Raw genomic sequence first — 15,074 nt, forward strand, 5'->3', positions numbered from 1 at the left:
TTTATAACATCTTGCCTGAGAAAGAGAGATTTGGAGATCTCAAAAGCTTGCACATTTTTTGTGACCTTTGAGGATTTGGGAATTTTCCTTACTTATGGCCAACACTGCTACCTTTAATCTTTGCGTGACTTAGGGATATGTCAAACACCTTGCTTTTGGTTTCATCATGTTAGGAGAGGACAAATCAGACAAGGTGCCTATGCATTTTATCTTTCTCTCTGAGCCTTGGATCTTATCCAGTGGATGCTTAGAGGAATTTTTTTTTCAATGCAATCCAATGCAACAACAATTGTCAGCAAACCCCTAATCAGCCATATTCTGCACCATCACGCTATACCATGCTGTGTTACACAAGTGACCTTTGCAACAGATCTTGCCTTGATTTTGATATCTCCTTAGATGTGTTGGTCAGCTAGAATTATCTGACTTCTATGTTCTATGTGATCCCCGAAGATAAAGTTTAGCAGGAAAAATGTGGGAAATGCCTATGTGAAACTGGAGCTAGCATGACCAAGTAGTACAATTACTTTTTTCAGTTCTCGCTAGGTCTTATGAGGTTGCCACATGTTAAGAGTTTCCCAAAGTCGCTTAGCAAAATCCCTGACTTTTACGGTATTTTGCATGTAAGAATTTTTCACAGTGGTTCTTAACTTATATGTTTCACTGCTTCCGAACCTGACCTTTTCTCTTTCAGACTTCAACAGTTTTCTTACTTCATAAGTTGCTTCGCTTCTGAGTATCACTGCGGTTGCTGTGATTATCAACCCACACTCTATTGTGTTGTGCAGACTGGCTGTTTCTTCACCAGCCTGAAGGCCTCTGCCCAAAACATATAAGGAGATACGTGTTTTCCAGAAGGTATTTAAAGAAGATCAGCTATTCCCACAAGATCTTCAAGTAAAGAGTCATGCACACTTGATATTTGCAGATTTTCAAGATCTGGGCAGCTATGAAATAAAATTTCCAACCCCATTTACTTCCTTATCTGTTGGGGTAGCAAGGAGCAGCTCTGGAGCTGGACCTTGTACATGCTCTCCAAGTGGGAAGACATAGGCGCCACTGAGGAAGACTTGTGTCAAGTGATAGCATCAAGAGGGCTACCAGTATCATAGCCTCCAATTGGTCTAATTTGGTCAATGGATTGGTCACACTGGGTGTCAGCTAGTTGATTTCAAGACCTAATGATTAGGCCATCTGACATACTTGTCCTATACACACGTAGAGATCCTTTCTGAGTGCTGATGAGCAGGAATGGATGGATACTGATGAATGGGGATGGCCAGAGAGAATTCTGATGCTTTGTCCAAAGTAGTCAGGCCCAAAGTGTCAGAATCCAGATCAGACAAACACAGAGATTATTTCTGAAGGCTGGCAAGGATGGAGGTTGCCAATGGAGGTGCAGCAAATGAGGGTTCCAGCACCATGTGTGTGAGTAAAGGTGCTAACTGGCAACAACAGAAGAACCAATGCCAGCATTGCGATCACAGATAGAGCTGGGATAAGTAACACACAGGCACGTCCAAGATAGGTGCCATGACCACATCCGATCCAAAGACAGTATTATGGAAGCAATTAGTGGAGCTGATGATATCAAGACCAAACACCATGTGGCACAGACAAGGCTCAAGTAGGGATTGTGACACCATAGCTGACAGCTAGAACCCACGAAGAGGCAGCTGTTGATCTAAAAAAGAGTTGTGTCATCAATCTAACTTTCAAGAATGAATCCACACAGCTGGATATCTGAGGCCAAGCTATGTGCTGCAGTATGAACGTGTCACGGTCAACCATGGTTTAGCATGACATGCTAACATGGTCAATAAGTACATTGGAGCCATCATAGAGAACAGGGTTGGTGGTGGAACCAGGGTGGGTGGTGGCTGGCTGTGGTGGTATCTCAAAGCCCTGGTGAGATTGCTGCAGAAAAAGGCCTCAGTAGCTATGTGTGGAACTTGGTTGAGCATGGATTTGATAAGTTTAAGGTAACTGGGGCAAGTATCCATCTTATGTCTCTCTGTTAAGTAGACAAGGTGGCCATTGTAGCCATTGGAAGTTGGCAGCTTACCCATACATAAACTGCACCAGCAGAGTTGCTGCACCTTAGGGCTTACAGGCACAAAGGGGAAATTGAGAACGTCTGGTTTTCAGAGAAGGCAATATATCTCTGCTGCTATCATAGGCCCTCCAGAAGCAGCAGAAACATCCAGAGCATATGGGAAGAGAACATGACCCCTTTTCTGGTGTCTCTGTTGCTGCTGGAACCTTTAACAACTGTACCAGAGAGAGAGACAGACAGACAGCGATGTGAGAGATCATCAGATACAGGGCAGCAGAGTACTACCCAACAGCCAGGAGACCAGAGGAGCAGGGAGAGACTTTATACCATCTAGCCCCTGCTCATCTGTTCCTGCTATGGTGTGAAGCAAAGGTGAGGGTACTATGCTATCTTCATTTGAAGGGAGGGAAGGAGGAATGACTATCCTAGTGAGAGGGGGAAAATTGGTTTGGTTAACTGGAGGCCTAGTATGATGGTGCAAGGCCTGGGGGTTTATAAAACTCTATTCTTAGACCCTCCTGGACTTATGTAGATGTCCTATACTTAGGTAAGATTGTTTTGTTACCTTTGAATCTAACAGTTTTTATACTGGCAGTTGTAAGAAACCTACTTCCTGCATTTGGCACTTTTGAGGAACAGGCTATTATTAATACCTATTGCACTGGGAAGTTTTACTGCATCTGACTTTGGCTTATGTATTGTAACAATAACTGATACTGTAATGAATTTTTAAAAATTATATCGTTCATGTAAGAGAAATGTACTGTTTGTTTGGAGTGTGGTATTATGTTTTGAAATGAATTGGTATTAGACTATTGTAACACTGCTTTGCTTCTTGTGTTGTGAGATATTTTTGGCACATTTATGAGGGAAAGTGGCATACAAATTAAAATAGTCATAATGTGAGAGAAGAATTTCAAAAATATAAACTGAGGATGCTCCAGGAAATGAATGAAATGCATACAAAAAAGACAGAAGAAAGCTGTGTAAGTGAAAAAGTAATGAAGAATGCCTAAAGCTGGAGGTGGGGTGGAGGGAATGGTGAGCTTTCCCCTAGAACTGAGCAGGAAAACATTCACTCTGTCTCATGAGGAGAGGAGCGCTAGCTCCTTAGCTAGCTCTACAGAACATTCCATCACCAGATCTGTGTAGGGTCAGATCTACGTGCGGGGCTGCACAGAGATCATGAAGACAACCTTTCCTATGCTAGCTGGAATGAAGGAAACCAATGAGAAGTCAAAACTCACCTGTTGTACCAATTTACTTTGACTGACCTGTAAGTGACAGTGAAGAATCAGTCACTGTCAGGTTCTCTGTAGCATCAAACCAGTGTTCGCTGATTTCTTGAGTATTTGAAGAACCTTAATATATCATAGATATTGAATAAAGACAGGTTGCTACTTGTAATGGCAGTTCTTTGAGTGGTCATCTGTGGGCATCACACATATGGGCTCTGTGCCTGCGTGGAGCCTCAATTCAGGAAACTTCTAAACCTGAGGAGTTTTGGTGGGAACCCTTCCCCCACCGTCCAGTGTACATATCCCTAGTGGGTTCCCGCCTCTTCCCTCAGTTCCTTGAGACTGACATTGCAGCCTTGTAACTGAGAGAAGTGAACATTTTGGTACCCAACATTGAACTGGAGTATGATGCTGAAGTGGGAACGGTGGGGTTGTGTGAATGCACAGATGACCACTGGAAGAATTACAGTTAGAGGTAGCAACCTGTCTTTCTTCTTTGTGGTCTCTGTGCATAACACACATGTACTAGCAAGCTAACTTACAATGGAGGCGGGTTGGTGTCCTATTGCAATACAAATGAAAGGATGGCATGACCAAAGGCACAGTCAGCTCTTGCTCAAGTGTCCAATTTGTAGTGCTTCACAAAAGTGGATGGTCTCGACCAGGTAGCTGCATGGCACAGTTCAGGGCTGGAAACCCCTCTGTAGAATACGACAAACACCGCTACCACACGAGTAGAATGAGCTCTAACTGGGGCAGACAGCTTGAGTCCAGCCAATTCATACGAAAGCTCGACAATCTTAAGCAAGGCACTGAGTGGACAGAGGCTGGCCCTTCCGCTTGCTGCCATAACAGACGAAGAGACGAGCTGACAACCAAAATTGCTCAGTTCTCGCCTCGCAAAAAGCAAGGGCACGACGCACATTGAGTGTGTCTAGGGTCAACCCCAAAGGCATAGATGGGGAGGCAAAGAAAGCAAATGATTCAATGAAATTCTGAAACAACTTTCAACAGAAAAGCAGGATCAGGTAGAGGCACTACTTTATCTCGATGAAAATTAAGATATGGCTGGTCAACCCTAAAGAGTGCACAAAGCTCGTTAGCACAACATGCAGATGTTATGACCACTAGAAATGCCACCTTCCAGGAAAGGAGGCGTAAGTCCACAGTAGCAAGAGGCTCAAATGGTTTTGATGAAAGTGCTTTTAGCACAACAGAAAGGCTCCAGGTAGGTACCGTAGATCATAACGGAGGTACCAAATTCCCGATCCTTCTTAAGAACCTTTTTGCAGTTGGATGCAAAAATACTGAAAAACCCTCTACTGGAGGGTGAAACGCTGCAACAGCTGACAAGTAAAACCTTGAAGGAAAAGAGTTTGAGTTCTTTCTCAAAAAGTGAGAGGAGGAATTGGAGAATGTGATGCACTGAGTACTGTCTGATATGGAAAGACTGCTGACGATCAAATGCCACAATAGTAGTCCACTTCCTTGAATAAAAGTGTTGCCTGGAAGGTTTACATGTGGTGTCTAGTATTCTCTGTACCCCAGCCAGGGCCACAAGATTGTCAGTCACTTGATTCTCCATGCTGTCATGCGGAGAATCAACAGATCCAGGTTTTGAATCTCACCGTCCTCCCTGGAGAGGAGAGAAGGAGTCATAGGGAGCCACTGATACTGGCCTTGTGCCATCTGCATTAGAGGGGCAAACCAAGGCTGGCGTGGCCACCAGGGTGTTATGAGGATGCAGTTGATACTATCTGTCATGATCTTTGCCAGGACCTTGGTTGCTGAAAGAAGGAAGGATGTAAAACAGAGTCCCTTCCCACGGAAAAACAAAGGCATCCCCCATTGAGGCTGGACCCTGTCCCGCTCTGGTACAGAAAATGTGACACACAGCATTGGTTACATTGGCAAATAGGTTGACCTGTGGCATTCCCCAATGCCTGAAGAGGCTGTTCAGAACCGACCTGTACATCTCCCATTCGTGAGAGATCAGCATTGTCCGGCTGATCTAATCTGCCAGAACATTGTCCACACCTGTGACATGAGTAGCCACTAAACCTATCTGCCATGGTATGCACCAGTTGAAGATCTCGAGCGTAAGGGCCAAGAGCGAAAGCGATCTGGTACCTCCTTCCTTTCTCAGGTACGCAATCATGGTTGTATTGTCCAATGTTACTTGGACCTGCCTGCCTGTCAGATCCAGTTTGAAAGCACAAAGTGCTTTATCCACTGCCCTTAGCTCCAAGAGATTATACGTTGAGAGGCTTCGCTGATGGACCAGCTGCCATGCACCACCAATGTCCAGCAATGAGCTCCCCACCCTGAGAGGGATGCGTCTGTCATCAACACCACCAATGGGGACAGTTGGAGGAATGGGAGCCCCCAGTCTAATTTGGTTGGTACCGACCACCATCACAGAGAGTCGGATGAGATTGTCAGCCTGGTATGGCGAGTATGGAGCTCATTGTAAAAATTGCAGGCGACCCAGTTCTGTAAGGGTCTTATCTGCAATTGATGACAGCTGGTGTCACCGCCATAAACCCCAGCAAGCGTTGGATTTTGTATGCCATGGTGGATTTGCTTACCAGCATGTCTGAAGCAAAGGCGACTAGTGTTTTCAGTCTGGTGTTTGGTAGGAAAGCTTGCCTCGCTTCGGAGTCCAATAACATCCCTATGAACGTTATGCTCTGGGTAGGTACAAGGTGAGACTTTTCCACACTGATGTATAGTCCTAGAGCACTGAGGAGATCACAGGTCACCTCTATCAACGGTAGGACCTCTGACTTCATTGATGCTACCAAAAGTTGATGTAACGATACTTCTATGCCCTGCAACCAAAGATATGCACACATGACTGTCATACACTTTGTAAATACCCTTGATGCAGCGGCAAGGCCGAAAGGTAGAACTTTGAATTTGTAGGCGTCATTACCGATGGAAAAGCACAGGTAGCTCTGATGAGACTGCTCTATGGCTACATGGAAGTTAAGTGTCCTTGAGGTTGATAGAGGCAAACCAATCTCATTGGGAGAGGAGGGGGAGAATAGATGCCAGAGTAACCATGCAGAATTTTCTGGGAGAGATGTAGTTGTTGAGCTGCCTGAGGTCCATTATTGGTTAAAGGGCACCATCCCTTTTCAGTACGGTGAAGTACCGGGAATAAAAACCATCTGTCAGTTGGTTGCCCAGGACCGGCTGGAGCAGTCACCTTCACAATACCGAGTGGGGGGATGGTGCTGAATTTGATCCAATATCCTCTCTGCACTATAGTCAGGACCCATGAGTCTGTCATGATGTATCACCATGCTAGATGGTACTTTGACAAGCATGTCCCAAAAACAGGAGATTGTTGGTAAGTTGGAAGGGAAAAGGGCAGCAAGTCAAAGGCACCGTTTGCCCTTGCTGTCCTGCTTTCTGTGGTAATCATGAAATTTGGAATGCTGGAAACACTTTCCTTGCCAGCATGACTGCGGTCGTTGCTGCTGCTGACCTAGCCTGGAGTAATAGGCTGGTATTGAAGGGCCAAAGACTGGAGCCAACGACGATGTCTAAGCTGCTGCTGTTGCAAAATGAATCCCATCTGACGGGCCATGGTGTGAGTTTTTTTGTACTGTGTCCAATGCCTCATCGGTCTTGGCATTAAACAATCCTTGCCCAACAAATGGCAGGTCTTCTATCCTTGTTCTTGTCTCTTGTGGAAGACCTGAAGACCAAAACCAAGCATGGCGCTGAAGGGCAATTAAACTCACCAGGACTTTAGAGTTGCAATCTGTCTGAGAGCAAGATGTGTTGATCTGTTGCCTTGACAACTTCAACACTTCAGCTCTAAAAAGACAAGTCACCTCCTTTTTATCAAGCAGCTTGCCCACTTTGTCCCACAACAGTAATTGGTAACCTGACATCACCGCCCAATAGTGTTTTTCAGGCCCATCGATTCAGAAGAGTAAAGTCTCCTGCCGAGCAGATACAACCTTCTCCCTTCTTTGTCGGTGGGAGAGGAATGTGTCCTCTTCGACTTGCTTCGCGCTGCCTCGACCACCATGGAATTGGGTGACAGATGCTTGAACAAATATTCTGCATGGTATCTTGCAGACAGTATCATACCTTCCAAGTGTTTTGATATTGGCAGTACCATGGAGGGGGCACTCCATGACTGTCTGATGGTCTCATTAAGAGTAGGCAACAAATGGATAACCACTGGCTTGTACAATTCTGCATTTACAACGTCAAAGACCAGGTCCTGAATGGATAGGGGAGCTTGCTGCATCTCAAGTCCTAGAGCCTATGCCATTCTGAGGACTTGGTCAGCGAACTAACCCAAGTCCTCAGAAGGAGAGATGGGCTCACTGGCATTCACCATAATATCCAGCGAAGAAAGCAAAAGCGGACATGTAGACTTGGAAGTAGAGTTGGATTCATAGCTCTCCGTTTCAGACAAATGTGGCTGCGCTGTTGGGTGTGGGGCAGGCTGTGGTATTGATGTCACAGCAGGGATAGATGGCTGAGTTTGAAACAAAGTTTGTACTAAACTTTGCTGCAGTGACAGCAAAGGCAGAGTCATAGAAGACCTATACATAGGAGGAGGCAGGGCCACTTGTGGAAGGAGCTGTAATGACACTAGCCCAGACAACAATGATTGATTTGGAGGTTTCAATACAGTAACTGATGGCCGGGTTCGGGATCGACCTTCTTCCCAGATCGGACGCTCCAGCAAACAGTGATAACGGCCTTCAGGGTCATCCTCATATGCAGACCACTGCACTGGCCTGACATACCTATGGTGAAAAGGATGCCTTCCCCAATCCGAATGTGGGAACCTGGTACGCTCCCGGTACCAACCGGTCTCCATGAACAGATGCATAAGTTCTATGAGATGATGGTAAAGAGTAGACAGATTCAGGTGATCGTTGACGCCTATCCCAGCCAGGATCATAATAGTTATCTCTGGGCCATGGTGGATGAGGTGGTCCCAGAGTTGAGGGCTCCCTGATCTCACCCTCCGATGTAGATGTTAGAAGGAGGGGCTCTCATTGGAGAACTGGCACGGTTGGTAGTGGTGACGACAGGAGAGGCAGTGAAGGTATGGATGCTGGTACCGATGGCATCTCTCTCACCGGTCGTCAATCCCGAGGTGATGTCTCAGATCAGTGTGCCTGACCGTAGATGAGACAGTGGTTGAACCCCAGGGCTGGAGGAACCACTTGCTCTTTCACTCGGTCCTGAGTGACCTCATGATCTTTGTGAACCGCCCAAGAGCTCCTGCTGTTGGGCAGTATAGAAATGTAATAAATAATAACAATAATAATAATAATGAGCCTTTTTGGCAGTCTTCTTTTGCTACTTATGTTCAGAAGATGCAAGGGTAGATTTTTTTTAAAAAAAGACTTAGCTTTTTTTGAAAGACCCTTTGCAAGCATCAACGTCAAACTGACCTAGAGTTGGGGGGTCTTGGGTGCCTGGCGAAACATGACGTTGCAGGGATTTGGTTCCTGATGCTACAGGCTCTATTACTTCTGGCTGTGGTTGAACAACAGCCTCCATCATTTTCTTAGGGCTCTTGACAGACTCCAACACTCTCTTCCACAATGTGGCTTTAAGCCGATCAGAGCGATTTTTCCTTGCTTGCTTTGAGAAGGCATTGCCGTGCTGACAAGTTCCCACAGCGTGCCCTTCTCCCAGGCAGAACAGACATAAACTATGTCTGTCTTTGTGAGGTAACTTCACCCCACAACGGGTGCACTTTTTGAAAGGCGCCCAGAGGCCCATACGCCCTCAGGGCAATTGCAAAGGACATGAAAAAGAAACAAATAAAAGCAAAAAGTGTAGAGAAAGACAGAAAAAGGATAGTAAGAGAAAAAGATTGAATAAAACCTCAGTTTTATTCATCTGAAACTACAAATAGTAAGCCAACGAATGAAGAGAAATTCCCAACAAGGCGAATGCAAAGGCAGTCGAAAGAGAACTGAGGGAAGAGGTGGGAACCTGCTAGGGATATGTACACTGGACGATGGGGGGAAGGGTTCCTGCCAAAACTCCTCAGCTTTAGAAGTTTCCCGAATAGAGGCTCTGGGTCTGCACATGTGTGTGATACACAGAGACCATGAAGAAGAAACAGATGGTACTGAGAATATAGCACAGACAAGTAAAATCAGCACAGGTTGCAAAGCAGAGGAAAACTCTGGGCTCTGCTTCTATCATTAGCCCTGTCCCTACCATTTTTTGCATCAGCACATAACACAAGGGTTCAGGAAAGCACGCACAAATAGCTATACCAGATGAAGCAGGATTGATAAAAATAGATTACAATAATTTTAAAACATTTTACTTTTAAAAAATCATATCAAGTGTATCTAATAGTCCAAGAGCCCGTGTCAAAATACTTACATCATAAGGTACAAAAGGTTTGACTATCTGGATATCTTACAAACATCATGGCATATCCAAAACTTGCAGTCTTATGAGCAACTGCTGGGCCATTTAGGGGGTGACAGCCCCCCAACCCCTTTTTGGGGTCAATAATTACATCATAAGGTACATGGATGAAACAAGCTGTTTTCATAATGTGAACCAGTCATATTGGATATTTTAAGATACTGGAAGGTGATCTCTACCAAATGTACCAGTTTCAGCCATGTACCTTATGATGCATTTAACGGCTTCCTTTTTGGAGGGGTCAGAAACAGGATATGCCCCCCAAAAGTGTGTCAGATTGGACAGCATGGACTTATATATACTATTCCCCAACAGAAGCTGCTTGTTTCATCCATATACTTATCTCACATATCCTCTAAACGTACTCTCCACTGTACCATAGTCCCCTCAGTATGTCTAGAAGATGATGTTCAAATGCTGTTTCTGCAATTATTGGGGCACAGTGTGTCCCTTACCAAGGATAATAGAGGTCCCGCATACCAATTGCTATGCAGTCTCCCAGTGGTGAGAGGAGCTGAATGGGAAAAGCAGGGAGGAAGTTCCAGTACCCAAGAACAGCATCTGATCTCACTAAATCAGCCATGGATAACATCCAAGCAGGCCCTAAATTCTAACCTATTTAACAACTGAACCCTAGCATCTAGAAGCTGTTTTACAAATATAAGAAAACTGGAAGGAGGACTACAGCATGTTAGCATTTAAACAGACACAAGTTTAGATTTTGCAGCTCCCCAGAATACATTTTAAAATAATGAGATACAAGACGTGTGTGTGTGTTTGTGTGAGAGTGAGAGAGAGAGAGAGAGAGAGAGAGAAAGAGAGAGAGCGTGCACGTGCGCGTATATAACTAACAATCGAGCAATTTTAAGATATATTAAGTTTGCTATGTATTAGGATGAGGTATACCCTCCCTTTAAAAACATATTAAAATTTCAAACTTTGTGAATGTATAGATTTAACAATTTGCACGTCATATTTAATGTTTGATCATTTTAGTTTGGAAAACAAGCAGTTTTGGTGTAACGTTACACTATAATAGATGTCAGGGTGGACACTGAGCCCATAGAATCCCAGAGTAGTTCTGATTTTGAGGAAGAGCAGTCGCTCCTGGGAGAGGAGCGCACTCCTCTTTCCCAGGGCCAACAGCTGACGGAGATTCCTCCCGCCAGCATTCCTAGCTTAGATAGCAGTCCAGGGAGTGACAGAGCACAGATAGCAGACTTGGTGGATGCGCGACGCCGACACAGAGAGTGGCGCCAAATGGAGGGCGCAGAAAGGAGGCGTAGTTGGCGCGCAAACAACGGCTGCGCCCAGAGGATCCAAGGGAAAAGGGGAGGGACTCTCCCTAGTCCTTAAGTTCAGGGGTCTGCCAGTAATTCCCTTTCAAACGGGGACCAACTGTTCCAACTTAGGGCATAGGTACTGTGCTGCTCAGATCTAGTTGCAAACGGTAGAGTTGTTAAGTTGTAAAAGAAGAATAAAGCTTTGAAAGGAATCCCTTTGTCTGTGTCTGGACTTAGCTACTGGATTAGACTGAGAGAGCCCTCCAAGGAGCCCTTGACAATAATATTGACCTGATATTTTTTGCAAAAGGTTGAACTTGCTGTTTTCCACAAGATCATTTTTCCTCTCCTCAGAGTTCTTGTTGGAAGGCCACAGCTGATGGTCACCGTTTTCACTCATTTGAGGTGTAACCTATTAAAAACCAATTTTCAGTTTTGTTTTCTGTTTAATTTTTGCTCAACAGACAACTTCCCAGCTCCAGGTTTTTCCTATACAGATAAGTTTTAGAAACTTGCAATTCTGAGCACCATCATTTGTGGCATACACTTGTCTCCCCCTCCCTCCCTGTCCTGAAGGGTTTCCCTCATAGATGCTGCAACAGGAATGAACCCTAAAGTGCGCTTTAAATTTTCAAGCAGGAAATTTGGGAATTCAGCTTTTTGAAATACAAAGTTGATTAAAAACATGCACACATACACACATTTTAAAAAGTGCCGAGGACAATTAACCTGCGGTATTTTCAAGGCTAACATAGAAGTTGTCTCAGTACTGACCATATTATATCCTAGCACTAGAAGAGGTGAACATAAATATTGCTTCTTGGCGTGGGCCCAAGTAAATGATACTTTACTGTGTAGAATCTGCCTTTAAAATATGCCATTTTCAAAAGTTCTTAATTCACAAGTTTATGAAATAAATATGCAGAAGACTTACTAATGGGAGTGAAGCTTTCATGTTCTGTGGAAATGACATTTGTGACACAGACTTTCCTGTCCCAAGAGTAGAACTGAAAAGTAAGGCATTACTATTTTAATCCAATGTATATTATGTATTTATAGAGCAGTTCTTTGGATATGCAAATTAGTTTCCAGCCACTGTCTTGCTCATTTTCACAAATAATTTTTATCCATCTTTCTTTTCTATGGTGTATCTAGAGAAACTATCATGCCATTTATAGCCTTAATTTGAAACATTTTCATTAGGTATGATAGCTGAGGTGTGTCCATTCTTGAAGTATTAAGTATGTAGCTTAGGAGTACTGGTAGATTGAGCAATGCTTCCAAAACTCCAGGTAACAGCAATGTTCAGGTAGCTACATTGAAGTTTACGGCACAGTGGCAGTTAGGCCATATTATAACCACACACTCATCTCGTTGCAAATTCAAGTGAGCTCTTTCGTCCAGGAGTGCTTTTTACACTCCTTAATTACATCTTATTAAGAAGCAGAAGCCTTTCTTGAAAACAAGAGACTTGACAATCGGTATCCATATCAATGTTACTTCTAGGATTGACACATAACACACTCTGCCTGGGGCTGCTATTGAAAATACTCAGAAGCTTCAAGCTCCTGCAAGATGTGGCAGCCTACCTCCTACCAGGGTTTGATAATCACAATAATATCCAGCCAGCTCTTAAACAACTGTACTGCCTCCAGGTTTGTTTGTATGTGCAATTCAAGGTCCTGGTGATACTTATAAATGCAAAGGTCCTGCATACCTCAAGGAATTCCTCTTGCAGTTTGTGCCCATCCACAGATTAAAATCTGGTAAAAGGTCCCTTACCTAGGGTCCCATCAGTAAAAGCAGAAAAACTGGGTAATAAACACAGTAATGATCCCTGTGGAACATCCAAGTTGTACCCTTAAAAGGTGTGATTAAAAAACTAGATTTTGGGAGGCCCCAATGTAAGCTTTGTTTCAAAGCTTACACTGGGGCCTCCTCTGACTGTGTGTGTGTTTGCTTATGTACTTCTCCCTTGTAAGTTAGACGCATGGCACTCTAGCAATCACCTTGCCAAATACTACCCTTTGTTCTCCAAGGATCAGACTACATCTTACTTTATTCATGCTTTTTAAAAAGCATCCATAGACTAGCCACTTTTTATTTCGTAGCAACAGCTCCTGCAGGACCCCAATCTGGTATGGGTTCTCAATCTGGATGGGCTGTTTGCCCACCTTCAGGGGCTAATAAAGGAGTAAGGGAGTGTGGTATCTGGCAAGAAACAGGCATAAGGTCCTATCCTCACTCCCTCTGCTGCAGCCTGATGACATGGGTGGCAGTTATATCTTTTCTGTATACGCAAGATCTGTGTGCCCACTGATTAGAATAACGTTCTCCAAACTGGTGCCACCAACACCCAACATTCTTGACCACTGGCTATGCTGGCTGGGGCTGATGGGCACTGAAGTCCAAAACTTCTGGAGGGCACTAGGTTGGGAATGGCTTGCTATAATTTTCTTTTGAACCTTTTTGTTTCCATCTTCCCATTTCCATCTTTCAAAAGCCCGACTTTCTTACTAAACCCAATTTTATTTTTTCTTACCAGAAGCTTGGGTCTTGGGGGTTATTTCGCAGCACACTCCTGCCCTACCATTCCACACTTGAATCATACTACTAAGGGTTAGGAACTTTACCCAGCTGTAGGAAGTTTTTCAAGTTTCTGTAAACATCCCACAAATATTGGGATCAAGTGGCTCCTTGTATACAAGGTTTCCTGCCAGCTTTGGTTTAATACAGTTACTTTCACACCCATGGGTGACAAGTGTCTTCTTAGAATAGGCATTCTTCCTTCTTTCTTAGAAAGGGGAGAATGCATTTTCTGAGATGGTGCCAGCTGTGATGTGTGTAAAAACAAAGCATTTCATAGAATCATAGAATAGTAGGGTTGGAAGGGGCCTACAAGACCATCGAGTCCAACCCCTTGCTCAGTGCAGGAATCCAAGTCCGAGCATCTCTGACAGATGGCTGTCCAGCCTCATCTTGAATGCCTCCAGTGTGGGATAAACCACTACTTCCCTAAGTAATTGGTTCCATTCTCATATTGCTCTAACAGTCAGGAGGTTTTTCCTGATGTTCCGCCAGAATTTGGCTTCCTGTAACTTGAGCCCATTATTCTGTGTCCTGCATTCTGGTATGATCAAGAAGAGATCCTGGCCTTCCTCTCTGTGACAACCTTTTAAGTACTTGAAGAGTGCTATCATATCTCCCCTCAGTCTTCTCTTCTCAAGGCTAAACATGCCCAGTTCTTTCAGTCTCTCTTCATAGGGCTCTGTTTCCAGTCCCCTGATCATCTTTGTTGCCCTCCTCTGAACCCTCTCCAGCTTGTCTGCATCCTTCTTAAAGTGTGGAGCCCAGAACTGGACACAGTACTCCAGATGAGGCCTAACCAGTAGAGAGTACTACTGAGTAGAGAGGAACTAGTACTTCCTAGGATTTGGAAGCTATGCTTCTATTAATGCAGCCGAAAAGAGCATTTGCCTTTTTTGCAGCCACATCACATTGTTGGGTGATATTCAGCTTGATCTACAACAATTCCAAGATCCTTGTCGCTTGTAGTGTTGTTGAGCCATGTATCCCCCATCTTGTAACTGTGCATTTGGTTTCTTTTTCCTAGGTGCAGAACTGGGCATTTATCCCTATTAAATGTCATTCTGTTGTTTTCTGCCCAGCACACCAGTTTATCAAGATCACTTTGAATTTTGTTTCTGTCTTCCCAAGTATTAGCTATCCCGCCCAATGTTGTGTCATCTGCAAATATGATCAGCATTCCCTGCATCTCCTCCTCCAAGTCATTAATAAAAATGTTGAAGAGCACTGGGTCCAGGACTGAGCCCTGTGGTACCCTGCTTGTTACCTCTCCCCAGTTGGAGAAGATCCCATTGATAAGCACTCTTTGCATCTGATTCTGTAGCCAGCTGTGGATCCACCTGATAGCTGTTTCATCTAGCCCACCTTGAGCTAGTTTGCTCATCAGGAGATCACGGGACACTTTGTCGAAAGCTTTGCTGAAGTCAAGGTATATGATGTCCACAGCATTCCCACAGTCCACAAGGGAGGTTACCT

At 44.4% G+C, this 15,074-nt stretch overlaps 1 protein-coding gene across 12 annotated transcripts in view; it reads right to left on the bottom strand.

Moving 5' to 3' along the window:
• LOC146358774 (RNA-binding protein 44-like) overlaps window positions 1-15,074 on the bottom strand; it is a 101,651-nt gene that overhangs the window by 74,691 nt on the left and 11,886 nt on the right. For 10 of the 12 annotated variants that reach the window (XM_084819770.1, XM_084819709.1, XM_084819727.1 and 7 more), the window contains 3 exons: window positions 11,947-12,019; window positions 11,304-11,424; window positions 3,331-3,417 (listed from right to left, as the gene is read on the bottom strand). In XM_084819770.1, coding sequence (XP_084675896.1) covers window positions 3,331-3,417; window positions 11,304-11,424; window positions 11,947-12,019 — 281 coding nt within the window. The remainder of the gene's footprint in view (window positions 1-3,330; window positions 3,418-11,303; window positions 11,425-11,946; window positions 12,020-15,074) is intronic. The other 2 variants (XM_084819761.1, XM_084819701.1) reach the window with 1 other exon arrangement.

Source organism: Heloderma suspectum, chromosome 1, assembly GCF_057233095.1.
Source record: "Heloderma suspectum isolate Gila_16-S chromosome 1, 16-S_ref, whole genome shotgun sequence".
Taxonomy (NCBI): domain Eukaryota; kingdom Metazoa; phylum Chordata; class Lepidosauria; order Squamata; family Helodermatidae; genus Heloderma; species Heloderma suspectum.